The sequence below is a fragment of the Lissotriton vulgaris genome, chromosome 7 (genome assembly GCF_964263255.1).
Source record: "Lissotriton vulgaris chromosome 7, aLisVul1.2, whole genome shotgun sequence".
NCBI classification, from domain to species: Eukaryota; Metazoa; Chordata; class Amphibia; order Caudata; family Salamandridae; genus Lissotriton; species Lissotriton vulgaris.
The window spans coordinates 1754464018-1754491958 of NC_141695.1; the positions used below are offsets into that span (position 1 = coordinate 1754464018).

At 48.7% G+C, this 27941-nt stretch overlaps 1 protein-coding gene across 1 annotated transcript in view; it reads left to right on the top strand.

The window, feature by feature from the left end:
* LOC147706586 (uncharacterized) overlaps positions 1-27941 on the top strand; it is a 487499-nt gene that overhangs the window by 131210 nt on the left and 328348 nt on the right. The window contains exons 8-9 of the mRNA XM_086929635.1: positions 11781-11885; positions 12154-12330. Of these exons, the coding sequence (XP_086785761.1) occupies positions 11781-11885; positions 12154-12330 (282 nt within the window). The remainder of the gene's footprint in view (positions 1-11780; positions 11886-12153; positions 12331-27941) is intronic.

Below are 27941 nucleotides of genomic sequence, written 5' to 3' on the forward strand. Positions count from 1 at the left end.
TATTGCTACTGAGGAGGGACAGTGTGCGTGCTGGTCCCCTGCAGTGGTCCTTTAGAGCCCCCAGCACTACTGCAAAGGGAAAGTGTGCATGATGGGCCCGGGCAGAGTTCTTTTAGAGCCCATCGCTACTGAGGACAGACAGTGTGTGTGAGGGGCCCTGCAGAGGATCCTTAGAGACCCCAGCATTACTCAGGAGGGACATTGTGCATGATGGGCCCCTGCAGAGATCTTTTAGAGTCCCCAGCACTACTGAGAAGAGACAGGGTGCATGGTGGGCCCATGCAGGCGTCCTTTAGAGCCCATCGCTAGTGACAAGGGTCAGTGTGTGTGCTGGGCCCCTGCAGACATCCTTTAGAGCCCCCAGCACTACTGAGAAGGGACAGGGTGCATGATGGGCCCCTGCAGGCTCTCTTTAGAGCCCATCGCTAATGAGGATGGACAGTGTGCGTGATGGACCCTGGCAGAGTTCTTTAGAGCCCATTACTACTGAGGAGGGACAGTGTGTGTGAGGGGCCCTGCAGAGTATCATTAGAGCCCCCAGCATTACTCAGGAGGGGAGTGTGCATGCTGGGACCCTGTAGATGCCTTTTAGAGCCCCCAGCACTACTGAGGAGGGACAGAGTGCATGATGGGCACCTGCATAGGTCTTTTAGAGCCCATTGCTACTAAAGAGGGCCAGTGTACGTGCTGGGCCCCTGCAGTGGTACTTTAGAGCTCCCAGCACTACTGACAAGGGACAGTGTGCATGATTGGCCAGTGCAGAGGTCTTTTAGAGCCCCAAGCTCCACGGAGGAGTGACAGTGTGCATGATGGGCCCCAGCAGAGGTTTTGTAGAGCCCATAGCACTACTGAGGAGGAACAGTGTGCATGTTGGATCCCCACAGAGAGAGCCCCCGGCACTACTGAGGATGGGCAGTGTGCATGATGGGTCCTTGCAAAGTTATTTTAGAGCCCCCAGTATAATGAGGAGGGACAGTGTGTGTGACGGGCCGGCAGAGGTCTTTTAGAGTCCCGAACACTATTGAGGAGGTACAGTGTGCATGATGGGCCCCGCAGAGTTATTTCAGAGCCCCAGCGCTACTGAGGAGGGACAGGGTGCATAATGGACCCCTGCAGAGGTCTTTTAGAGCCCCCAGCACTACTGAGGAAGTACAGTGTGCATGCTGGACCCCCACAGAGGTCTTTTAGAGCCTCCAGCACTACTGAAGAGGGACAGTGTGCATGATGGGCCCCTACAGAGGTCTTTTAGAGTCCCCTGCATACTGAGTGGGGGGCAGTGTGCATGATGGGCCCCTGCAGAGGTATTTCAGAGCCCCTAGTGCAACTGAGGAGGGGCAGTGTGCTTGATGGGTCCCTGCAGAGGTCCTTTAGAGACCCCAGCACTGCTGAGGGACAGTGTGCATGATGTGTTCCTGTAGGCATCATTTAGAGCCTATCGTTACTGAGGACGGACAACATGTGTGTTATGGGACCCCCGCAGAGGTCTTTTAGAGTCCCCAGCACTACTGAGGAGGGCCAGTGTGGGTGACTGGCCCCCACAGAGGTCTTTTGAAGCCCATTGCTACTTAGGAGGAACAGTGTGCATGATGGGCCCCTGCAGACGTCCTTTCAAGTCAAGTCAAGTCAAGTCAAAACAATTTGTATAGCGCGCTACATACTCAGAGGGTCTCAAGGCGCTTGAAGACGGGTGGGGAATTACTTGTCGAATATCCACGTTTTAAGTTGTTTTCTGAATGCTAGGTGGTTCTGAGTAAGGCGAAGGTGAGTGGGAAGTGAATTCCAGTTTTTAGCTGCCAGGTAGGAGAAGGATCTACCTCCCATGGTGGTTTTGTTGATGCGGGGTACAGTGGCAAGGGCTTGGTTGGATGATCGTAGCTGGCGGGGGGGGGGTGTAGAAGGACAGTCGTGAGTTGAGGCATTCGGGTCCGATTTCGTAGAGTGCTTTGTGTGCGTGGGTTAGGAGCCGGAAAGTAATCCTCTTATTGACGGGGAGCCAGTGGAGGTTTTTCAGGTGACCAGAGATGTGTTCTTTACGCGGGATGTCTAATATGAGCCTGGCTGAAGCGTTCTGGATGCGTTGGAGTTTTTTCTGGAGTTTTGCGGTGGTACCGGCGTAAAGGGTGTTTCCGTAGTCCAGTCGGCTCGTGACCAGAGCGTGGGTGACCGTTTTTCTAGTTTCGGTGGGGATCCAGGGAAATGTTTTTTTGAGCATGCGAAGAATGTTGAAGCAAGATGAAGAAACGGCGTTGACTTGCCTGTTCATCGAGAGAGAGGAATCCAGGATGACGCCCAGGTTCCGTGCGTGGTCCGTCGGGATGGGTGCTTTTCCAAGGGCCTCTGGCCACCAAGAGTCATCCCAGGCGGAGGGGGAGGTGCCTAGGATGAGGACTTCTGTTTTGTCTGAGTTCAGTTTCAGACGGCTGTGCTTCATCCATTCGGCTACTTCTTTCATTCCTTCATGCAGGTTGGTTTTGGCAGTGTTCGGGTCTTTGGTGAGTGAGAGGATCAGTTGAGTGTCGTCAGCGTAGGAGATGATGTTGAGGTTGTGTTGGCGTGCGATGACCGCGAGGGGGCTCATGCATACGTTGAAGAGGGTGGGGGAGAGTGAAGATCCTTGTGGTACGCCGCAGATGACTTCAGTGGCCTCTGACTTGAATGGTGATAGGCGGACTCTCTGGGTTCTTCCGGTGAGGAACGAGGTGATCCATTCCAGTGCTTTTCCTTGGATTCCGATGTTTCTGAGGCGCTGTAGAAGGGTGCTATGGCAGACTGTGTCGAAGGCTGCGGAGAGGTCGAGGAGGATGAGGGCGACTGTGTCTCCATTGTCCAGTAGAGTTCGGATGTCGTCTGTTGCTGCGATGAGGGCGGTTTCAGTGCTGTGCTTGGCTCGGAAGCCGGATTGTGAGGAGTCGAGGGATTTGTTGGTTTCGAGGAAGGAGGCGGGCTGGTTGTTGACCGCTTTTTCGATGACTTTGGCCGGGAATGGAAGGAGTGAGATAGGGCGGTAGTTTTTGAGTTCGGTGGGGTCAGCTGTGGGTTTCTTCAGGAGGGCGCTGAGTTCCGCATGTTTCCAGCTTTCCGGGAATGTTGCGGAGTTGAGGGAGCAGTTGATGACGTCTCGGAGGTGCGGTGCAATAATGGAGTCTGCTTTGTTAAAGATGTGGTGAGGGCATGGGTCTGTGGGGGATCCTGAGTGGATAGAGTTCATCAGACGGATGGTGTCCTCAGTGGAGAGTGGCTTCCAGTCATTGATGATGTTCAGGGGGCGTGGGGGTCCTGCAGGGGGTTGGGTGGGTTGGTCTCCGGGTCGGTTGTCGAAGCTGTTGTGGATGTCTGCGATTTTGTTGTGGAAGAAGGAAGCTAGGGAGTCGCAGAGGGCTTGGGAGGGGGTGATGTCGTTGGAGTTGGCAGATGGGTTGGTAAACTCTTTGACAATGTTGAATAATTCTTTGCTGTTGTGGGCATTGTTATCTAGTCGGTCTTTGAAAGCGGCTTTCTTGGCTGACCGGATTAGTTGGTGGTGTATGCGGGTGGCGTTTTTGAAGGCGTCCTTGGTTCTGGTGGTTGGGTCTTTTTTCCAGGCCTTCTCAAGGGAGCGACAGAGTTTCTTGGATTTCTTAAGATCATCGTTGAACCAGGAGGCCTTCTTGCTGGCTAGTTTGATTTGTTGTTTTTTCAGTGGTGCTAGGATGTCGGCGCTGTTGGATAACCATTGGGTGAGGTTGGTGGCTGCTTGGTCGGGGTTTGAGGAGTGGGCTGGGGGGTTTTGAAGAAGCGATGAGGAGATCTGGTCAATGGTGATTTTGTTCCAGTTTCTTTGCAGAGTGGGTTGAGGATGGTTGTTGGAAGTGGTCTTGTTGTAGGTAAAGTGAACGCAGCTGTGGTCGGTCCAAAGGAGAGCCGTGGTGTGGCCGAAGGATACATGTTTGCTGGAGGTGAAGATAGGGTCGAGTGTGTGACCTGCGATGTGGGTGGGGGTAGTGACAAGTTGTTTAAGTCCGAGGTTGGCGAGGTTGTCCAAAAGGGTGGTGGTGTTGCGGTCGTTGTTCTTTTCAAGGTGAAAGTTGAGGTCGCCCAGAAGGATGTAATCCTCGGAGGGGAGCGCGTGTGGAGTGATGAAGTCCGTGATGTCTTCACTAAATTGTGCGCGGGGTCCTGGTGGCCTGTAAAGGAGGGTGCCTCTGAGTGTGGTCTTGGGGTCGATGTGGATCTGGAAGTGAAGGTGTTCAGAGTTGGCGAGATTGACGTCAGAGCTGGTTGAGATGCGGATGGATTTCTTATGGACGATAGCGATGCCTCCTCCTGTGTGGCCGGAACGGTCCTTGCGAATGATCTTATAACCTTCCGGGATGGCAATGGTGATGTCTGGGGCTGATGAGGCGTTCATCCATGTTTCTGTTAGGAAGGCGACGTCCGGAGAGATGGTGTCTAGTAGGTTCCAGAGGTCGATGGCGTGTCTGTGGACCGAGCGGGTGTTGAGCAGGATGCATTGTAGGTGGTTGGGGTCGGATATCTGTTGTGTGTTGGTAGATGAGGAGTTGTTCTTGGTGCCGTCGAATTTGCAGGAGTAGCAAGAGAAGGGTCCATGGGTGTGTCCAGGAGCGGCTTGGGCGCAGTTGGGGGAGCGGCCGGGGTTGAGGGCTAGGAGGGTGGAGGAATCGTAAGTATGCGGGGGGCGGTGGGAGGGACGGGGGCCAGGGGGACTGGCGCTGGGCGCGGTCCAGGCGCGGACGGGCGTAGACGGGCTTACCTTTGGCGCACCTTCGGCGCGAACGCTGCGCGTTGGGACATTGGGCATAAATGGATAGTGGGGGGGCGGAGGGTGGGAGGGGCAGCAGCTGGGAGGCGGTGACGGGAGGAGGGGCGGACCAGGGGAAACAAACAACAAAATGGAGGGTCAAAGGCCAATAGAAACAGGGGCAGCAAATTCGTAGCAGCGCTGAGTGTGCAGGCTAATTGTAGGTAAACACACCAGCCTCAGACTATCAAAAAGATTTCAGCCGGTCTCAGTAAGGTCGCGCTAATAATTATTTAATTAAATTAAATCGTGCGGCGCTGAGCGAGCAAAGCGCTTCTAGGCTGCGAGGGTCAGTAAAACACAGCTGAGAATGCTTATGGGGATAACGATACCGCCAGGAGACAGAGCGAGGCAGCAGCAGATCAGCAGGAGCGTGGGGGAGCGGCCGATCTGGATGAGGGTCCAGGCGGTCACAATCTGTTCAGGGGAGACGAAGGGTATAGATCGTGGGTGAGAGGGGCAGCAGCTGGGAGGCGGTGACGGGAGGAGGGGCGGACCAGGGGAAACAAACAACAAAATGGAGGGTCAAAGGCCAATAGAGACAGGGGCAGCAAATTCGTAGCAGCGCTGAGTGTGCAGGCTAATTGTAGGTAAACACACCAGCCTCAGACTATCAAAAATATTTCAGCTGGTCTTTAGAGCCCAATGCTACAGAGGAGGGACAGTGTGCATGATGGGCCCTCGCAGAGGTCTTTTAGAGCACTCATCACTTATGAGGAGGGACAGTGTGCATGGTGCCCCACCCCCGAGTTCTTTTAGAGCCCCCAGCACTACTGCGGTGGGACAGTGTGTGTGATGGGCCCTCACAGAGGTCTTTTTTTTAACAGATTTTATTTGTCAAATAGCACATATGAGGCAGAGCTCTGTACCCCAGAAACTTCTGCATAATAAGTTTACATCATCATGACTTTGACTTTTAAAGTAACATTACCAAGGAGAAATGGAGAGCAATACAAATGAAGGAACGAAAAGGAAGAGAAAAAAAATGAAACATAACTACCCCCTCCTGTCGCACTAAAGTCTTACTTGAAACAACACACCATAAGAAAAGGAACCCACACCAATATATGTAGCACATTATTACACCAAGACCTGCACATCGCACCAGAATAGGAACTTAAAGTGAGGCAGGTGTTTCTGCGGTTGAGACCGGCTCCAGCTGTAGGCCTTGATTGTCCGCCCATTGCTTCCAAATTTTTAAATGTTTTTGTGGGCACCCCATTGCTGTGAAAATTGGGATATCCAAACCCAGGCAAAAGTCCAGGCCATTCTTGCATGCCCTAGCCTGTGCCTTCCATATCCTAGCGATGTCTCTTTTAGCCAGAGTGAACCCCACGAAAATTAGGTGGCGTTTGTAGAAGTTGCTCCCCACCTCGTCCATGACATGCAGAAGTTCCAACTTCGGCGAACTGGGGAGGTCCCAGCCCAATACCTCTGAGAGACAGGCCATAACACCCCTCCAAAATTGCACCAGGGATGGGCAGTGCCACACCGTATGCAGGACAGTTCCCTCTTCCTCGTCGCACCTGAGGCACACAGGGGAGGCCACCAATCCCACAATCTGATTCTGGTGAGGTATACCTAATGGAGATACTTGAACTGGATAAGGCTCAGGTGCACCGCTATTGCAGCACCCGGAGGGAGGGTAATGCTTCCGTCCATTCCTCCCCCTCCAGTGGGCCTACATTGCTCTCCCAGGCCTCCCTAAGCTTCTGCAGAGTAGAGGAGCTATGTGTACCTAAAGATTGATACATTTTAGATATCTTGTGGTCCTGGAGATCTGCCATAAATACCTTCACCTCAATCGGGCTAAACTCCGCCAGTGACTCTAGGCCCTCCACGCTAGGGGAGATGGCATGCCGAAACTGGATATACCTATAAAATTGGGTCTGCGGCATCTGGAAGTCCCGCTGGAGATCCTGAAAAGACTTCAGGACAGGACCCCTCATAACATCTCCCAAGGTAGAGATGCCAATACTGTCCCAGCCATGGAATCCAGACAGGGTAGCCAGCTGAGGCAAACACCCATTATTCCAAAGGGGAGTCTCCCTCGTCAACCTGCTCCACCACCCCATCCTCTGAAGAGCCTGCTTCCAAACCAGGAATATGACCCTCGTAGCTGAAGGCAAGGAGTTGCGTAGCAGCGCCAAATACAATATAGTATGTAAGGCATGATCCCCATACACCGCCGCTCAACCGCGTAGGCAGGTTCCACCCTGGTGCGAGGCCATGCAGTATGATTGAATGTCAGAGGTTGCCAGCCCCCCACAGTACATGGATTGGAAACACATTCGCAATGCAACTCTAGCTACGCCACCTACCTACAAAAACTGCCCCAGGGCCGCATTAACCTGTCAGAACCATTTGGGAGGAATCGGATATCAGTGGTTTTGCAAGTGGTACAATAAACGGGGAAGCAAGATCATCTTAAAGATAGCCGATCTACCATAAATGGATAGAGTCATATGGGACCAGGTCTTAAGATCCTCCTGTACACGTGCCCATATCGGTGCCAGCTACTTTATACTGTCACATGACTTTGCTCCCCATCCTGTAGCGCCGCTCCCCCTCATTTTAAGCACAGAATAATGGAAAACAACAAGGGCATTACAGCTTGCTTCAGGGGATATCTTGTGGAATAAAAGCCCTAGGTGGAGTTGATGCAATAACAAAAGTGAGCTGTTGTAAAGTGCAGGTAACCCGGCTCATGTATTGGAGGGGTTTACCCAGCATTTCATCCTTTTATTGTCTATTAAGCGACTACCGTTAATTTGGGTAATAAACTTCGCCTATTGTTGACACTGTTGCAAAACTGTGACACTAAGCTTGAGGTCAAAAAACATAATGTATTATAAAGAGGATCGCGACAATAAAGATTATTATTATTATATTTATAATAGAGTTGTGCATAGATCACACCACAAAATCGGATTGTCGCTCATGGTCCTTAAATAGCACGAGCCATCATTACCAAATTTAGTAGCACCCATTTTACTGACATAGTAGAGATAACAGGGTGAGCAGGCCCTGTCAGGGTTGAACCCGAGGTACTTTTGTGAATCTAGAGCTGGAGGCTATCAGGACCCTGAGTAAGCATGACGCCCGCTATGTTGGATGGGCATGGTGGAATTTCCAGTTGTCATGTTGCAAATGGCATCAATCGGACACAGTTATGTTATGTTGTGTTATGTTAAATGGGAATTTGTATAGCGCACGTACACCAACAGGTCTCTTGGTGCTGGGGAGTCAAAATGGGGGTGCAGAGAAGCAGCTCGTTGTAGGCCAAGGTTGCCCCTCATGCGTTCTAGGACAGTAAAGTACCTGTGAAGAATGCAACAAAAATGGATAACGCTACTTAATACTTCCATTGGAAACCAATAAAAAACCTTATAAAAGATACCCACTTCTGTAATCCATCTGGGGTCACTGAGAGGCAGTTCAGGGGATCTCCGAAAGGTTGCAGGGCAGCCAGCACCAGAATCCAGCAGTCACCAGTTGTAAGTGGACAGGGGGTACCTCCATCAGAGACGTTAACATAGCAAGCAAGCACAGCCAGAGGTCAGACTTGATCATTCCAGGTCTGGGAGGGATTTTGGGCCCGATTCACAGAACTAACTTAAGACAAAATCCTAAACTTACTACTTTTGGTATTCACAGAAGTTAGGATTTTGTCTTAAGTTTGTCTTAAGACAGACTTAAGACAGATTTAAGACAAAATCCTAATTTAAGTCTGTCTTAAGTCTGTCTTAAGACAAATTTAAGACAAAATCCTAACTTCTGTGAATACCAAAAGTAGTAAGTTTAGGATTTTGTCTTAAGTTAGTTCTGTGAATCAGGCCCTTAGTGCGCAGATTGTTTTTTACAAATCTGTTATGTTCAAATAAATATCAGAGAACTGTAAACTGGGGGGGAGGGGGACTAGGTCGTCATCTCTTTGAAACTGCAGCACACCGGTTAGAACTGGGTCTGCAAACATACGTTAAGTGGAACAAACTGTAAGTTGAGGCAACATCGTTGCATAAAAATATTGGCCGCATACCGCAGGTTACGGGAGCCCCGGTCTGTGCTATTATCAATAGTGAATATGTCATTATGGATGCTAAGCAGGAATATTTTACAGGGTTGGTGCATGCCTTGTTCTCCAACTCTACAATGGGCTGGGCTGAAGCTGTACTTTGAGGCTCTGTAGGGGCATGCCTTTCCCTCCCACACCATGGGGTTGTTGGGGCCTCTATGCTCTTTCAGAGAACTTATGGACGTGGACATTCGTCATAGAAACCCACAAGACGAGAAAATAGCCAATCGGACCAAACCGAGAGAAACAGATGTCCAAGCAGGTAAGGCAGGATTGAGAGCTCTCTCTTAGCCCCGTCTCGGAGAGCAGCGTCTGAGGAACACAGCTCAATAACAAATGCACTGTCCTTGAGGCCTCAATAGAGAGGATGTCAGGTAACACACAGAGCTGCCGACTTAGGAACTGGGGAACCAGGTTTGAGTTGCGGCGTTGGCTCTCTCACGTTTACTCTAAAAATAAATAAATAAACAATGGTGAATTGAAACAAAATTGCAAATGCTGCTATTACTACGGCAATTGTTGAACTACCTTCGAGTGAATGCGTCCAGGATTGGGTGAATGCATAAAGGAAGAACACCACGCATTATAAAAATTGCAGGCCGAACCAGCATGACACAAGCAATAGACGGCGCGGGACCAACCCAAAGAAAAAAACTGTGTGTCAAACCATAAGGAAACAAAAGAGTAGTGGGGCATGTAACAGGGCAGTAGACATGAAAGTAAAAAACAGACCCAAAGGCTGGACACATATCAACATTTCACTAACTTAAAGGAAGGAATTTTGAAAGGCACAGGAAGGTATGAATAAAAATCAAAGGGTGTGATGATAGCCCATAGAGTAGATACAGAATGTCTCAAAGAGACAGCACAGGCGCTGCCTAGGCGAGACCTAAAAACTGTGGAGGAAACATCTGACACTAAGTGACATTGGGAAATGTAGGTGAAGAAAAGTGACACTTTTTAGAAGTGGAAGAACCAGCGTTCATGGTGACCATGTGTGTACACACAACTGAAAGAGTTTGTCCTACCCACCTATTTACATATGCAAAGCCCAAGAGGAACCAATCCAGTCTCAACTAAGCGCACATTCATCCCTTGCATATTAGTTGCGTACTGCCATGATGTCAGACCTATGCCCAGTACCTTTACTTGTTCACTGGTGTTGCATCACTTGACAGCTCACTTTAATTGTGCAGGAGTGTGATAGTGTAGGAAAATGTGATCTGATCTAAGTTATCCTTTCTTTTTTGCTTTTTGGATTAGGCAGTTTTTGGACCTTTGCTGGGGGTGATTCTGTCTAGCTGAGGGTCACTCACTACAAGTTCTGTAAAAATGGATTGCGAGCTCCACCAGTGCTGCCTTTTAAAACAAAGTCTGAAGCACAGCTAGGGGAAGAGGCGGTGGGCTGGTTACACATGAACCGATGCACACATGCATATTCACGACTGTGGGGGCTTAGAAGGACGATGGTTCACTCAGCCAGGTACCTGTGCATGAATAGCCCACACAGGGGGGAGCCTTCAGGGACAGGTGCTGACCTACACATGCTCTGGATTGTGAGCACACACTCATGATGTACGTCTGTAATCCTTTACTGGAAAAGTGTGTTTTCTTTACTTTCAGTGCATAAAGAATGAAATCATCACCAAACTACAGTTCTGCTATAGTTGGACCACGAGGCTAGATTGACAGATCAATTTTATTGTAAACAAGGATCACAAATGCAAATGTGATATTGATTTTATCGTATTTTCACTCTTTCTGGCACTTAAGTGTTTTCATCATTCTCTGAGCCAGCTTCCTAACTATGTTTTAGCCTTCTGCTTTCCTTGCTGGGTTGAGTTAATTACTCTGCTGGTCAGCTCTGCCAGCTCACTGATTGAGACTTTAAATTCAGCTCTCCAACACCAGTGACATTCGCCCATAAACACCCCTGGGGACAAGCAGAGGGGTACAGTGCCTGCCCCTAAAGCATGTGTCTCCGTGTGGAATTTTGAAGGAAATCAGTCTTGACCCTCCTCCCGATGAGAACAGTCCATCTCGAACTGCCAGGACAGGTCCTCTCGGGACTGGAAGCAAGCATCCTGGGACCGGTTTGGGGTTTCACCCCTCATCAGCCAGGCTAGCTTAACTGCTGTGGCATGGTGAGAACGGGGCCCTCGTCTGGGCATACCCATCCCACTTAGGGCGACACATGCAAAAAAGAATAATTAATTATCAGAATGTTGAACAATGTCAAACATTAACCCCAGTACAGAGATCCAGGACTAAATCCATTGATTTTTGCTCACCACGGCATTCCAGTTTTGACTGTACTCATATGGAGCAGGGAAAAGACTGATTTGGATATAACTGGGTCCAAACTGGGGTGGCATGGTGAGCAAAGAAACAATGGGTTTAACCCAGATCTCTGACTGGGGGTGAATGTTTGATATGTTCGGCATTCTGTCCATCATTCTGTTTGTTTTGCTAGCACCTATCTGAACAGTTGCATCTCCTTCCACGAATCATCCAGACACCTCCTCTCGACAGGATTCCTACTCGCACACATACCACACATAGACAGAGCTAGAACAGGAGGACATCACTCCTAAACCATGGGACCACCTCCCACTCCACATCAGAGCCTTCTCCTCTCGAATTCTTCAAGAAGCTGAAGACACGGCTTTCCAATTAACTAACCTACCATTGGCACGGTTAGGCACACACAAATACTCAGGGCCTGGACACCCTCGCAGGTGATACTGTGCTTTACGAATACACATAACATAACTGTTCATTCCATGAGGTGTTTCAGTCCTGTAGCCCATTGTCTTGATCTGCTATGTTTGTCGCTTGTAGTCAGTGTGTTAGAGGTGAGCCAAATGAAAGTAGTGAATTTACAAATCTCCTTTCTTCTCTTTGTAGACTGCAGAGAATATTCAGTACAGTTCGATCAATTTTATGCCCAAGGGAAGTACCCAGTTGAATCCGATCCCAGCCGAAAACACCTTGTACGCTGTGGTCCGGCGGTAATGAAGCTGCAGGGGTGCTCCACCAGTGTCATGTGACAAACAACATCCCTGTGTTCTATCACTTTCTCAGGGCCATCCGCAGCAGCTGGACTGAAGGGACGTGAGGAACCGTCCGTGCGAAATGATATGTTAGCATGACTAGCTCTCTTGAAACTTAAGTGGAAGTCACACCACGTTTCCATTTGTCTTAATGCAAGTGTGCAGCCCGCTTCTACTGTAGTGAGTGCCTTCAACTGTACCCCTTCCATTCTTGTACTTGCTTTCAGAGCACACAGCTGTTAAACCAAAGACAGAGTGGGATTGTGCCTCTCACTGCCTTGCAGAATCCAGATCACCCTTCCTCAGAAGCTGCGATGGTCGCCAACAGCGAAGCCTTCAAAGACCACCCAAACGAGAAGTCAGCAGATGTCTGCATCATCCGGTTGATTCAACATCATGCCTTGGTTAAGCAAGAAGACTGCTTGAGTCAAACCCAGAGTTATCCAAGAAAAATCCAATCACCAGAAGAATGCTGGGAAACTGTCCCCAGTGCAGGGTGTGCTCCACGTGCATATAATACCTTACATCAATTTATTTTTCTTACATTTCCCTTTTTAGCATATCAGGATTGTCTTGGTAAGGCTGGCGAACCTGTGACCATTTGATGTTCACCTACTATATGCCAACTTCTTCAGCAGCAAAGACTTTATTTTCATTCCTATCACCGCTGTTGGATCTTGAGCAGTAAGTTTTCCAATCGGACGAAACAGAAAAAAATGAAAATCTTATTACTTCAACTTTTCTGGCCACCCTAACGTGATGAAGTTTTGCAATAGTCCCTTTGGATCTAATCATGTTAAAGTATTGCCAAGCAACAAGAAACCTCTCCAGTTGGGTAAAGGGTGTCAGATGATCACAGGGTGAACTGATGGCCATTAGCCATGGATATTAGGAACTTATGCTCTCAGGGAGAACTGCTGAGGCCCCTAGACACAGAGAATCAAAGACCAACCAGCATTGCACTGAGGAACCAGAAAAAGAGGCAGCGGTGAACCATCCACACTGCGCCATGTCCAGCACAGCCAATTCTTTGGTTGCCTCCACTGATCTCTCTGTGTGTTGTTGAAAGATGCCACAACACTAGATACAAAAGCCTCAAATAAGGTTGCATAAGCACCATCTTATCTTCAGAATGTCTGGTCTGCGAAAACTGGTTTGGTTCTGGCATTGACTGATAGATCACAATCTTCAAAATCGCTGATTACTTCTCTCATGCCCTCATGAGCGGCAACATTGGGTCTTCGGAGTTAGTATGGGTATATGGTGACCTTGGTATGTTGTGAATGTGTCCTATTCACTCAGGCTGACATGTCAGTGCCGTGGCATAGCTAGGGGGGTGGTCCGCCCCGGCTGGCACTCTTTTTGGGGGTGACCTAGGTGAGTAAGTCATTTACCTCCCCACCCTCAGAGAACAAGTCGGCTGTCGAACACCCCCGCACTTTTACCAGCACCGGGCAGGAAACTCAGGGTCTGCCTCGGGAGGCAATAGGTCTACCACGCCATTAGTTAGTGATCTCCTAAGATCCCTGCTCCATCTTGAGGGATCTATTTACTGGGTTCTAGATTCATACTCCAGAACCGACCCAGACCATCCCTTGGTGCATTGCTTTAGCAGGAGTGTCTGTCAGTGTCCTTGTCAGGAGGCACTGTCCACACTCACCGAAAGTCATGCTTTCCTTCCTTCCTCGTGCCTCTCTTGGATAGTGTGTAGAAGACCTGCCTAGAACCACGGAGCAAAAGACCTGGGAATAAATTATAACTGCACTTCAGAGCAAGCAGTGACATAGATCAGACCTCAGAGTGAGAGGTGACATAGATCAGACCTGGGAGCATATAAAAAACATACAGGGGGAGAAGGGTCAAAGGGAAAAGATTAAAGGCCTACTACTGGTTCATTTCCCCAGCAACATCATGTGAATCACAAACAAGAACCCAGAAGGTCTATAAGCCAAACGTTATCCTGCCCAGACTGACAAATCTTTCACTATGTCAGTTGGTGCTACAGTCACCATATAGTAAATTCTAAAGGTAGAACAGAAAAGAGCGGGAGACACGTGTGTAGGAGACAAGAAAATTAGTGTCTAGAAAACAATCACAAACTAGTCAACCAAATCCAGTACACAAACTTTGTGGATAACCATCAAACAAACCAAGTGATCCGTCCTATCATTTGGCCGTCCACACCGTGGCCTGGCGGGTCCCTAGATCATCTAGACCCCATGCCACACAGTAAAACATAAATACTGGGTGCGGTCCACAGTGTAATATAAACCTCCAATTGTTGGCCAATTTATGATGGTTAGTGAAAAGTGATAGAAACACAGTGCAACATACAAAAAAGTGGTGGATATAAAATAGGGTGATGTGTCTAAACAAACTCTTTAATAGGAACAAGGCACATCCCCTAATTAAAAATCAGGAACAGCGCAAACGACAGTATGGAACAAACGCCTGTCGCGAATAGAAGCAAGCATTGACACAGATGAGACCTGGGAACGAACGGTAACATAGCTCAGACCTGGCAGCGAGAGGTGACACAGATCAGAGCTGGGATTGAGCTGTGACATAGATCAGACCTGGGAGCGAGCAGTGACATAGATCAGACCTGGGAGCGAGCAGTGACATAGATCACACCTGGGAGAGAGAGATGACATAGATCACACCTGGGAGCGAGCTGTGACATAGATCACACCTGGGAGCGAGCTGTGACATAGATCAGACCTGGGAGCGAGCAGTGACATAGATCACACCTGGGAGAGAGAGATGACATAGATCACACCTGGGAGCGAGCTGTGACATAGATCAGACCTGGGAGTGAGCGCGGACATAGATCAGACCTGGGAGGGAGCGCTGACATAGATCAGACCTGGGAGGGAGCGCTGGCATAGATCAGACCTGGGAGCGAGTGGTGGCATAGATCAGACCTGGGAGTGAGCGCTGACATAGATCAGACCTGGGAGGGAGCGCTGACATAGATCAGACCTGGGAGAGAGCTGTGACATAGATCAGGCCTCGGAGCGAGCGGTGACATAGATCAGACCTGGGAGCGAGAGGTGACATAGATCAGACCAGGAAGCGAGCGGTGACACAGATCAGACCTGGGAGAGAACGATGACATAGATCAGACCTGGGAGCGAGTGGCGACATGGATCAGACCTGGGAGCGAGAGGTGACATAGATCAGACCAGGAAGCGAGCGGTGACACAGATCAAAGCTTGGACTGAGCGGTGACATAGATCCGACCAGAGAGCGAGTGGTGACATGGATCAAACCTAGGAGCCAGCGGTGATTTAGATCAGACCTGCGAGTGAGCGGTGGCAAAGGTCAGACCTGGGAGCGAGCTGTGACATAGATCAGACTTGGGAGCGAGCGGTGACATAGATCAGACCTGGAAGCGAACGGTGACATAGATCAGACCTGAGAGCGAACAGTGACTTGGATCAGTCCTAGGAGCAAGTGGTGACATAGATCAGACCTGAGAGCAAGCAGTGCCATAGACCTGGGAGCGAGCTGTGACATAGATCAGACCTAGGAGTGAGCGGTGACATAGATCAGACCTGAGAGTGAGCAGTGACACAGATCAGACTTAGGAGCAAGAGGTGAAATAGATCAGACCTAGAAGTGAACAGTAACATAGATCAGATCTGGGAGTGAGCGGTGACATAGCTCAGACCAGGGAGCGAGCAGTGACATAGATCAGACCTGGGAGCGAGCGGTGACATAGCTCAGACCAGGGAGCGAGCGGTGACATAGATCAGACCTGGGAGTGAGCGGTGACATAGCTCAGACCAGGGAGCGAGCAGTGACATAGATCAGACCTTGGAGCGAGCGGTGACATAGATCAGACCAGGGAGCGAGCGGTGACATAGACCAGACCTGGGAGCGAGTGGTGACTCAAAGGGTAGCTGGGAGTGAACTAGGACCTGGATGAGAGTGAAGAATGAAGTGCATATGTAGCTCAGAGTGAGATAGCCCTGGTTGAGCGTGAGGTATGAGGTACACACATAGCTCGAAGCGAGATAGGACCTGGACGAGAGTGAGGTATGAGGTACACACATAGCTCAAAGTGAGATAGGCCTGGACGAGAGTGAGGTATGAGGTACACACATAGCTCGAAGCAAACGAGAGAGGACCTGGACGAGAGTGAGGTATGAGGTACACACATAGCTCAAAGTGAGATAGGCCTGGACGAGAGTGAGGTATGAGGTACATACATAGCTCGAAGCAAACGAGAGAGGACCTGGACGAGAGTGAGGTATGAGGTACACACATAGCTCGAAGTGAGATTGGACCTGGACGAGAGTGAGGTATGAGGTACACACATAGCTCAAAGTGAGATAGGATCTGGACGAGAGTGAGGTTTGAGGTACATACATAGCTCTAGGTGAGATAGGACCTGGGCAAGAGAGTTAGTTATGATGTACATACATACCTCTAGATGAGATATAGTCTGGACGAGAGTGACGTATGAGGTACCTCCATAGATTGAAATGAAATTGGACCGAAGTGAGAGTGAGGTTTGAGGTACATATGTAGCTTAGAGTGAGATAGGTCTTGATGAGAGTGAGGTAGGAAGTGTATATGTAGCTCAGAGTGAGATAGGTCTTGATGAGAGTGAGGTAGGAAGTACATACATAGCTCGAAGTGCGATAGAACCTGGACAAGAGTGAGGTATGAGGTACATACATAGTTCACAGCCAGATAGGACCTGTACGAGAGTGAGGTATGATGTATATACATAGCTCGGAGTTAGATAGGACCTGGATTAGAGTGAGTTGTGAGGTACGTACATAGGTCAGAGTGAGATTGGGTTGGATGGAAGTGAGGTATGAGGAACATATACGGCTCAGAGGGAGATAGGACCTGGACGAGAGGGAGTTGTGAGGTACATACATAATTCAGAGTGATATAGGACCTGGAGGAGAGTTAGGTACACGTTATATACAAAGCTTGGGGAGAGATAGAACCTGGATGACAGTGAGGTATGAGGTACATACATAGCACAGAGGTGTTGTTTTTTACATATATAGCTGGAGTGACTGGTGAGGTGGACCTCACCTGTACTATGGGGTGCAGTCTTCACGTATGGTGGCCAGCCCTGCCAACTACCATGCATCAGGCATTAGTCTAACGCATTGCAGTGAAGTGATCCGCATCAGCACAAGGAAACGGAAAATCCCGCATTATAGCGCCTCCTCAGCTGCAGAGCGCTGCTATAATACACATGATCAACAGAGCAGCAGTGGCTGTCAGTGCGGTGCACTCTGCTCCCTTCAGGCAGTGACTATGGGCGCTCTCAAGATCTTCTCACAGCTCTGTGAGTACTGCTACAATGTATACAAGTTGTTGAGACATACCCCAGGGCCGACACAGGTGGCGCCTATCTTATATTGACCCAATGGTGAAGTACACTGACAGTGAGACACAGTTTAATGGGCTAGGAGAGTCACATGTCCGGCAACCTCACCGAGGTGGCGGGGATGAGGTGATCAATTTCTGACTTGACCCAATGCCGGCTGCAACTGACTTTCGCCAACATCAGTTCAAGGCAAAGCCAGGCTGTGAGCTGCTGACACCGCCTGCATTGATACAGATCATGGATTCATTCTAGATGGGATCCCACCTTCACCATTTGGCCACCGAGTGTCTGACTCCCAAGTCTCTGAGGCAGCACCGGAGCCAGTTGCCATGAGAGTGGGTGCAACAAATAGAAGCTGCTGTGTTCACCGGTTGCATGATTGATGGCACCGCTGCAGCAGTATCACACACGAGTAGGACCCAGCCCAACGGGCCGCAGCCCCACCAGGAGCGCTCACCTGCCCACTGACACAATGATGAATAATCAGTAAGGGCCTGAGAGAGCCGGTGATATATTTACAATAATTAATTACATCTTTTTAAACAATTCTGTAACTGCCATGTATAAATTGCTGGCAAGTAAGCTTGATGTCTGGGTAAATGTCCTCTGTGCCTCTGTAATCTATATCAGAAGCGACAAAGACTATTTTCGAAAGTGAAATAAATCATGATCTCCTACTGTTGCACTGACTTGCTATACTATGAACATTAGCTTTTGCTGGTGCAGTCACGCTGCTCAAATTGGTGTAATTTCTGATATTTATACATTTCCCTCGCCTTCATTGCTTGATTTTACTCGCAAGAAAGTCTCACCCATAGTCGCTGAAATGTCACTCATAATTTCACTTAAATTATGAAAATGTCATACATAGCAATCTGAAACCTTGGCAGCTATGGGTGGCCTCAGAGTGACGGAGTCCACCGGGCCTGCCGCGGCCTCGGGCTTGCGGGGCTTTGTTTGCACTGTGGCACCTCCTTGGCTCTGGGGTACTGGTGAGTCTAAGCTGTGGGTGTTGGTGCGATCTCTGGCCCCCAGCCATGTCAGTGATATAGGAAATGAATCCAACATTTCCATGTGCTCCTCACTGCTTGGAAGGATTGAAACTCCACCCAATGACACACCTCTACTCTGCAAAACCACTCTGCTCTTGTCCCAGTTCTCCTCTTTAGAGACCACGAGGTTGTTATGATATCTGAATAGAGCACTACAAAGTTGAATGGTCGTCTCAAGTAACCCTCGGCGGTGAACTCAGATCCGTTTGGGGAGCGGAGTTTTCTTCCCCGTTCACTCTTGTCAACGTCAAGTTGGCAAATGCAAGCGAGGAAATCCACCTCCAGGTGACATTTTTCCTTGCTCGCCAAGGTCTAGTTTGCAAGCGCGAGCAAGGAAAATCAATCTCCTGGTGAGATTTCTCAACGTGGACGGTCTGATTTCTCATTGCGAGTAGTTGCGGCAGGTCGCGACCACTCACACTGAGAAACCTTCTGTTCGCATTGAGAAAGCTGCTGCTTGAGTAGAAATCTACACGAGCAGCAGAATGGAAGCTGTGCCTACTTGCGGTGTGCATGGTGCCATTCGCAATTAAATCACAGCGGACAGCATGACCCTAGCGCACTCTGCCGCTTGCGGAACTCCTCATAGCACAGTAGAGTTTTTTTTGTCACTTTGCAGAGTTCAGCACGCCCCCCAGGCTTAGTCTGAAGCTTCTGTCTTTTCACAGCCATCCTCTGACACTGAAATGCTTTGTATCTCATGCAATTTTGTGTAGCTCTTCTGAAATTTAGCACTATAATGCAGACACAAGTGGCAAATTTTTTGCACGCTCTGTGGGTCAGACTTACGAAAATGTGATGCAGTGCACCGAAGTAAGAAACCTACTCTGCTGCAGCACATGCATAGTGCAGGAATGTGCCATGTGCCATATCTACTGAGGTATGGTACATTCCTACTCGCTTCTTGCGCTAGTTCAGCCTTGCACCAACACAGGCACCCTTGAACCATAGTGACAGGCTGCCTGCATTGCCAGCAGGATTGTTTTCTTGCAGGAAGGGGCCTCTTCCTGCACAAAAAACAATCCACTGAGGCATATTCCTCTTTCTATGTGTGCTCCTGTTTGATCAGTGAGGTGCAGCCCTATTTTCTCAGTGAGGTATATGCACCCTCCTCATCCTGTCAGTGACATGTACCTCTCCTCTTGCATCAGTGAGGTACAGCTCTTTTCTTTCAATGAGGTGTATGAGCGCTCTTTATCCTGTCAACGAGTATCTCCCCTCTTCCATCAGTGAGGTACAGAACTCTTCTTTCATTGAGGTGTTTGTACCCTCTTCATCTTGTCAGTGAGATGTACTTCTTCTCTTCCATCAGTATGGTACAGCCTTTCAGTGAGGGGGATCGCCCTTGCTGTCCAGCTTAGCAGCTCCTTCAATAAAACCGCACCCAGGCCTCTATCCTTTACCAATCATTCTGTCAGCCCTTGGCTTTGTCACAGTGCCGGCCCAGCATTGTCCTCATTGTTCTAAGAAGTCTGACCTCACTCTTGTGCTTGTTTCACACATGGGTTCTTGGTTGAGTAACCACACCCATTTCCTGCTCTAACCACTCCCACTTCCTGATGTTACCACTCCCACTTCCTGCTGTTGCCACTCCCACTTCCTGCTGATACCACTGCCTCTTCCTGCTGTTCGTGGACAGTTTTTCCCAAGAAGGGATGTGCACAACATATGCTCTCCGCAGCCGCCGCCTCCTCCTCCCCTTCAGACACCACTAGATCTAAAAAATATTGAACAGTGTGATCATATATAACAGAAATCGTCCTTTCGAATTACTTCAACACCTTTGCCGACCTCTTTAAAAGATCTAACCCGGCGTACAGCCTGGTTAAACGATGGATGTCTGTGCTGGTTCGGAGCTGTGTACATGTGTCCAAGTAATTGTGCTGCCTAACGTTGAGGTACTTAACTCGGAAGTTCTCCATGTTAGTGCAGGAGTTGCAGACATCACAACTCAGAAGCAGAGGCCAAGATGAGCTGTCAGCAGTTTGAGTGCTAACTTTGAAGGATTTCTGCGGTAAGTGCACATGCTGGTAGACTCAGAGTTGGCAAACACACAGTGGTCTAAGTGGGGGGAAAAAGTTGGGGAACTGTGGGCGGAGAATCGGAGGGTGGAAATAACCAGTGGATTGGGTCAGTGGGCGGAGTCAGAGGTGTGGCAGAAAGAGCAAAATACCCCAATTTGTAGTATTTGTTTCCTATTTTACTAACCGGTTACAGCTTATTACGTTATTTAATTTAACCAATGGATACACATGTTTATTTGAGGGTTTGATATGAGTTATTGATATTAAAATACATTCACAAAGTGGTATACATTTTCAATCACAGAATGTCCCAAATATCCTTAAAGGTGGAAGCGCAAGACATTTGTTTCCCAGCCTTGGAGTTTCTGTCAAAGCACTTCTCCTCCTTTTTTCCACAAGAAAAGTTCAAACCTGAATGGTTTCTCTGACGAAAGCAGTAACCCACTGACCTATTTATATTCTGTGCACTTTGTGATCTGAATGGTACATGTTATTTGCAGCAAGCACATTAACCCTCTGCGTTTCCTTTCTATGAGTTAAAACATCCACTAGACAAAACACCATCTCTCTCTACTAAGAACATTAATCACTGGAGTTACCATAACATTTTTATTGTTGCCGAACATTGTTTGAGGCCAGGAAGGAGGCAGCAAGTGCTTTTAAAACAATATTATACTTGCAAACCTGATGCCCCCACCTGAAGTCAGCGCCAGCAGCAGGTCCGTGTAGGTAACAGCAGTGGGGCCAGGTAAGGGGGGATTTCGAGTGTCGAAGCAGAGGGAACATTTATTATTTATTTAATTTCCCTCAACATTGTGCCTCGAAATCCCCCCTTATCCAGCCCCTCTGCCCCACCGTTGGTACCTGCACAGACCGCGGCTGGTCAGCGCCTGGTGCGGTCCCACTGCCCTAAAGCCACCCTGCTCAAGGAGCCTGTGACCTCAGTGACAGAGTCACTATCGCTCTAGGGGGGGAACATCGTTTACAACTCGGTGTTTACACTGCACTACCTTAACAACGCTGCCATTACAACGCAAGTCTTTACTACGACTTGCGCTGGATGGCGCTGTTGGTTAAGGAATATTGTAATTTTATATTCCAACACCTTCCCTACTGTTACGTGGACTGGTGTTGGAGTATAAAATTTTAATATTCCACAATCCTCGCCCACCAACGCAAGTCGTTGTAACGACTTGCGTTGTAATGGCAGCGTTGTAAAGTACCACGATCTAAAAGATCGCGTTGTACTGACATACATCCCTCTAGGGTGTGCTGCTTCATAGGCTTGCCCACATGACTGGAGGTGAACTTTCGTATGGATTATGGCGGACAAAACTTCAAGGTTAACCCACACTTGCCACTGCTAGGGTCCACCTGCTAATGCTAAGGCACCAGGGCTTTAAAGATCTTGCGGGCCTTCTAAGGCCTAGCATGGGAATGTACTCCTTCAGGGGGAGTGGTCTGGTGGACTGGTCATTAAGGCTGAACCTGTTTCCCCAGTTCCGAATTCAGCAGCTCTGACCGTGGTGCCACATCCTCTCCCCCACTGAACACCATTCTGCCCCACTGAGAGAAACTTGCACTGCACTGACCCGCTATAAACACCTGGATGTGACTCAATTCAAATTACGCACTAGACAAGAGCAATATGCTGCCTAAAAACACTTATAGCGAATGCAAGATTAAGTAAAGTATGTGAAATGTAAGCAGGAACAACATGGTTCCCTTTTTCTTTTCACACTCATTATTCAGAAATTAGTGAGTGCTTTTGCTTGAAAAGTTAAGGCAATGATTACAGGGCCCAGAAGAGACCTGTTTCAATGGCCATTGCTCATATCCTTACAAAATGTAATCAGTATGGTTTTAAAAGACTGCATCCCTGAACACACAGCTGCTGTACACATTGTGTTTTCCAATTCACCCATCAAGCAGGTATTTCAGTACCTCCAGGAATAGTGCACTTTCCCACTCTGGGAAAACAATGTTGCTCAAAAAGAGACGAGAAAACAATAGTAACGCTTCACTGGCAAACACTGTAAAGTGTCACTAACGTGTGTAGGTGTGAATAAATCAATCTGGCCCTCTTGCAACCACTCTGTCTTACTTTAGATAGTTAGTTATTTGTCATATTTTGAATGTTGTATTTCTCTCCACCCATGGCTGCACTTAGAAATAGAAAAATGTCAATAAAAGAAATGTTTCCTGCAAAAGGGTTTTTCTTTTTTGGATCCATTTCACAGGGGAGCAAATAAATGAAACGAGGAAAGAAAAGGTAATGCCTGTTTCTTTATGTCTCTGTTTACACTAAATGAGGAGGAGAGACATAAAGATAGGGAAGAGGGGGAACAAAGAGAGAAAGGGCAACTGCCAGTGGCAGGAGAATTGAACACTGTCCATTTCTTCTCTGGGCACGATGGAAAAGACAGAGTCCTGTTACTTCTCTGCCCGTTCCGCTCGTCCCTCTTAGAAATGGGATTTCCTGCTGGCTGAGGCTTGCGACAAAGCCAGGCAGAAATCCCATTTCTAAAATTGGTAGGCAGCGGTAGGGATCCAGATTTGTGTTTGCGCTGTACCGCAGTGGCAACTGGCTGCACCACAAAACTCTGCATTTTAGATAACTCACATTTTGGGGATTATTGTTTCTAAATTGTTCTGAATGTCATTTCTTTGGAAATGGGTTTCTTGTGCACTGTGAGTTAGGTGTCACTAGCTCTGGGTGGTTTTCTATCCCCTAAGTGCAGTTTGAATTTTCTGGATTCACCAGAGGGTGGGATCCAGTGGTGGCAGCGTAATTGTGTCCAGTACATTTGTTTCCCGCCCTGCTCCCAGAGTTTGGTACCGGTATCATGTGTGGTCAGGTTGAGAAATCAGGGGCAGTAGAAAGTGCCTTACCAGTCTGAGGGGAGGGTGTGTGTGGATGAATGGTGTGTTGCACTGGACACGTGAGTGTGAGTTCTCTGGGATAGGGAGCTTGCTGAATACGTTGTGAATTTTGTACTCCTGTTTAGGCTCAGACCCCTAGGTTTCCTGTGTTAAACTTTTCTCAAGAACGTCCGCCAAAATGGAGCCTGCTTTTGATTTCTGTGATCTGTTTAGATACAGTATGTTGGCGTTGGGAAGGTTCTGTGAAGAGAGAGACATAGGGGTGGATGAGTCAGACACTTAGTCCGAACTTAGGAACAGCCTGATCCTATGGCAAAAGGATCAATGGGATTTTGAGCGCAGTGAGGAAAGGGCCCGGGCCTCACTCCATGAGGGTGGTGGGTCTGTGGGGAGCCCTGAGGAATCTGAAGAGGATGGAGAAGATGACAGTGTATGGATACCAGCAGATAGAGAAGACCCCATAGATAGGGAGTCCCTTGCTGGGTCCAGTGCAGGAGGCAGCACCTAATCCCTTTCCCTGTCCCCAGAGGAGAATAGGAAGTTCGCCTTAGAGGAGAAAACGGCATTATGGGCTCATGCGTTGAGTTTTAAGACGTTGGCTCTTGAGCAACAAAAGCTAGAGACTGAGAGGGTCTCAGTGCAGGAGAGGATAGAGGAGGCTGAGAGGGCCTTCACCAGAGAGAAATTAGCTCTGGAGGATAGACTATCCCCTGCGCTCAGTTTGAGTTTTCTGGATTCCCCAGGGAGGGTTGAGTCCAGTGGTGGCAGCAATATAGACCCCAGTGCATGAAGTCCCAGTCCCAGTCCCAGTTCCCAAAGTATGGTACCTATTTCCCAAGAGGAGGAGTTAAGGTTGAAATTCAGGGACAGTAGGAAACTGTCTCACCAGGATTGGGGGGATTTTGTGGATGACTATTCACATGCACTGGATGTTTGGCTGGCGATTGGCCCGGACCAGGAGGTGGACGGAATAGTGAATATGTTCCTCAAAGAGCAGTTGCTCAGTATTTGTTGTCCAGGGTTGCACCAGCACCTGTTAAAGTTTGAATACTTTTGTCCTTGGAAGCTTGCAGAGGAAGGAGAGTGCTGGGAGAGTGCTAGAGGTTCTTTAGAGTCATTAGTGAGTGATTCCAAAAGTAGTGGTTCAGGTATCTTCCAGCCCAGCGTGGTGGAAGAGGCTCAGAGTAGCCCCGCTAGGTCCCAGTATAGCGAGGGGGGTGTAGAAGCTTACTACCTGTCTCTGTGGAGCAGGAGTGAGTGGGTGGCTGAGAGTCCCCAGATGCCCGAAGCCCTGACTCAGAACCTGGGTGGTTTCTTTAGGGAACACCAGGTTGGGGACCTAGGCTGTCCTGTTAGTCCATTTGATGAAGATCACCTAGTGTCTAGGGAAACTGGAGCATCTTTAAATAGAGTTCCAGGGGTTCCAGTGTCTGGCAGTGCTACTCCAGTTGGGAGGGCACAGGGGTCCGAAGTGAGGAGTGATTGGGGGATGAGTTCCCCAGTGGAAGAACCAGTGGGTTAGGGACTACCCAGTTGGGCTAAGTTCCTGTGTAGTGCAGGGACACCGGCACGTTCCCGCCGGTGTTCCGACCGGCTCTTTTCTTCCGGGCCACCCGCAAGCCCCGCCCACGTCTTCACCGAGGCTGCCTGGCTTCCTGTTACTGAGGGCCGCCAATGGCAGCGCGGTCCTTGGTAGGGAGGCGGGTACAGTGCCTCCTAAGCGATCTCCGGGCCGGTGGAGGTGATTTTGAGGGGTAGGCTCCCTCGGTAATTAAATAACAAAATGGGGTGGCACCCGTTATGAATGAAAAGAAGGGGACTTAGCAAATTAAACAAAAGCACTCCTAAGCACTAGGGGGCACAAAAACGGCAGATAAGCGGGGTGGGCACCGGCGCCATAAATCAGCAAACAGAGGGGGAATCCCCCCACACGCTGAGGGATCCCTTAGGCCAGGGATCACCACTCCAGCGGTGCAAATGCGCTATTTTCAGCAGGGGGAGGCCAGCACTTCCCAGGGGCTGGTAGGCAGGAATCCAAAAGTCCAGGAAAGTCTTTAGGCAGGGGGGGGCTAGGCTGGGCCCAGGATCCAGCTCTCAGTGCCCTCCAGGCAAGGAGGCAGTCCCCAGTGGCGGTCCTCCTGGCGCCCAGCAGCAGCAGGCCCCCCTCAAGAAAAGGATCCAGGAAGAGAACAACATTTCTGGGGACACAGCCCCTTTTTATACAGGTAAATCCTTTGTCTGTGTGCAGGGTGGGGGAAAACCAGTCGCAGCTGCTTTTGGAGCACTGTGATATGCTCAGCCCCTCTTCTCACTCACTGTCCAGGCTAGGGACATTAGACGCACCACAGGGGGCAGAGCCAGCATTGTGTGTGGAAAGCCCAGCCCTATTCAGGTCCCAAGGGCACCCCTCCCTCACATCAGAATGCTAATCTCTCCACTCACCACCAGGGCAGACCCATCCTGACTCCTGGAGCCAGGCTCACCAGCCAGCTCCAGCCAATCACACACCAGACATAAATTACACAGGTATGCCAACTTCTAGAAGTTGCACTTCCACACTAGACACATTCACGCCGCACACATCATCGTGCAGCATTTAATCACACGAGTCCGCACATACCAAACTCGAGCTTACACTCCCCACGAATCAGGAACTAACATGGACACATACATTCCCCATGCATTCCTATGGGAGGGCAGGCCAACCTCACAACACGCACGCACTTTACACTGGGACACAGTGGTAAAGTGCGCAGAAACCAAAAATCACTACCACCAATTCACCTTCATAAGCAAAAAGTTCAGGGGTGAACCTGCCAGAAGGGCCAAGTCCAACAGTCCCCAAAAGCCAAGCACTAACTATCGGCCATGGCGATTTCTGCCGTCCAGAAGGAATGTTTAAACTAAGAAAGTAGGGGAACGGACTCTATGAAATTAAAGAAGTAGGGGCACGCTGATTTCTGCCGTCCAGAAGGAATGTTTAAAATAAGAAAGTAGGGGAACGGACTCTATGAAATTAAAGAAGTAGGGGCACGCTGGGCCCTACCGATCCCACCCACTTCGCCACTGCAGACACACAACCTACAGAGTAGAGAAAGCCGAGGTGGTATTCTGGCCTGGCTTTCAAACATTGCTGCAGGGTTTTAAATTGATACGTGTGACATTTGGATATTTCAGTGTAGTTATGAGTGATATTTCAAGTACTATGAGTGACACTTTCTCGTGAGCAAAATTCAAGCAATAAGGATGAGGGAAACATTAAAAAAAATTACACCTGTTTGAGCAACGAGAAACTCTAAGAAGTTAACTGTTGCAAAGTGAGAGACATGGAAAGGCACTAACCTAGTGCCCTTGTAACCTTATTGTACTGTTAATGGCTGTATTATTTCAAAAATACTCTCAGGCACTCACTGAGCAGTCTAAAAATCATTAATATCACTGCGGCCAACAGCCCTGAGCCAGTGCACACTATCAGGCACATGCATCAAGCGATTTGGGACTCGCAAACGGTGCGAATCGCAAAATTCGGCCGTTTGCGATCCCCAAATCACTATTTGGGATGCATCAACCTAAAAGTGAAAAAATCGCTATTTTAGCGATTTTTTCAAGTGCGATTGCTTTTAAGGAATCACAATTTTGCGATTCCTTAAAAGCAATGCATGAAACTTAAAAAAATTGCGATTTCGCAATTAGAGAGAGAAAATTACCATGAGGTTGGACCTCATGGTAATTTTGCGAAAAGTTAGAAATATGCAATTTCGTTCATATTTTTAACTTTCATGTTGTGCACACACATGCCCTTAGGGCATGTGTGTACACAACATATGTGCATTGTTTGATTTCAGGGGTGCAACAGGGTGTCCTTTGGACACCCCTGCACCCTTGAAATCGCAATCTCAATTTGCGATTAGCTAATTGCGAATCGCAAATTGAGATTGTCTTCCCATTCATTCCTATGGGCCTCTAGGCCCATAGGAATGAATGGGAAGGGATTCCTTAATTGCGATTCGCAAAATGCTAATCGCAAATAAGGAATTCTAAGGAATCGCAATTTATTTAGCGATTTCTTGATGCATAGGCATTTGCGATTCCTTATTTGCGATTCCTTAAAAATCGCAATTAAGGAACGCAAATGCCGAGATTGATGCATGTACCTGCATATTCTGAGAGCTGAACCAGTCATGGCTCTCTAGACTAAAAAGCAATTTCATTTAATTTAGCACATATGGCACAGAAGTGTTTACTTATATTGTCTTTTTAACTGGCTCTCACTCTCTCTCAGGCACTTACTTATTTGATGATCCTTTAAGAAGTGTGACTGCGGATGTTGCTGAGCCCGGCTGCCGGCGCCGGCGCCATGGCCGGTCGTGGGCTGGGTTTGGGACCCGCTCACGCGGTGTGATACTGCCCCCAGAGTGTGTCCATGGTACATAAAATTTTATAAATAAATAAATAAATACATTGTCATGTCAACTGAGCAAAGAAAGTCATGTGCAAATCTGGTAATGACTATTCAAAATTCTGAAAAGTGTAGATAACAAATTGGATCTGTTTCACTTCAATAGTTCAGATGACATCAGCCCATTTACTAGAAGTGATCGTTTTTAAACATGAACTTAGAACCATCCCTGAAAATAACCCCTTCTGGTAGTGACCCAAGAGACACACTAGTTGTTTCGTGCGTACTATGTATGATT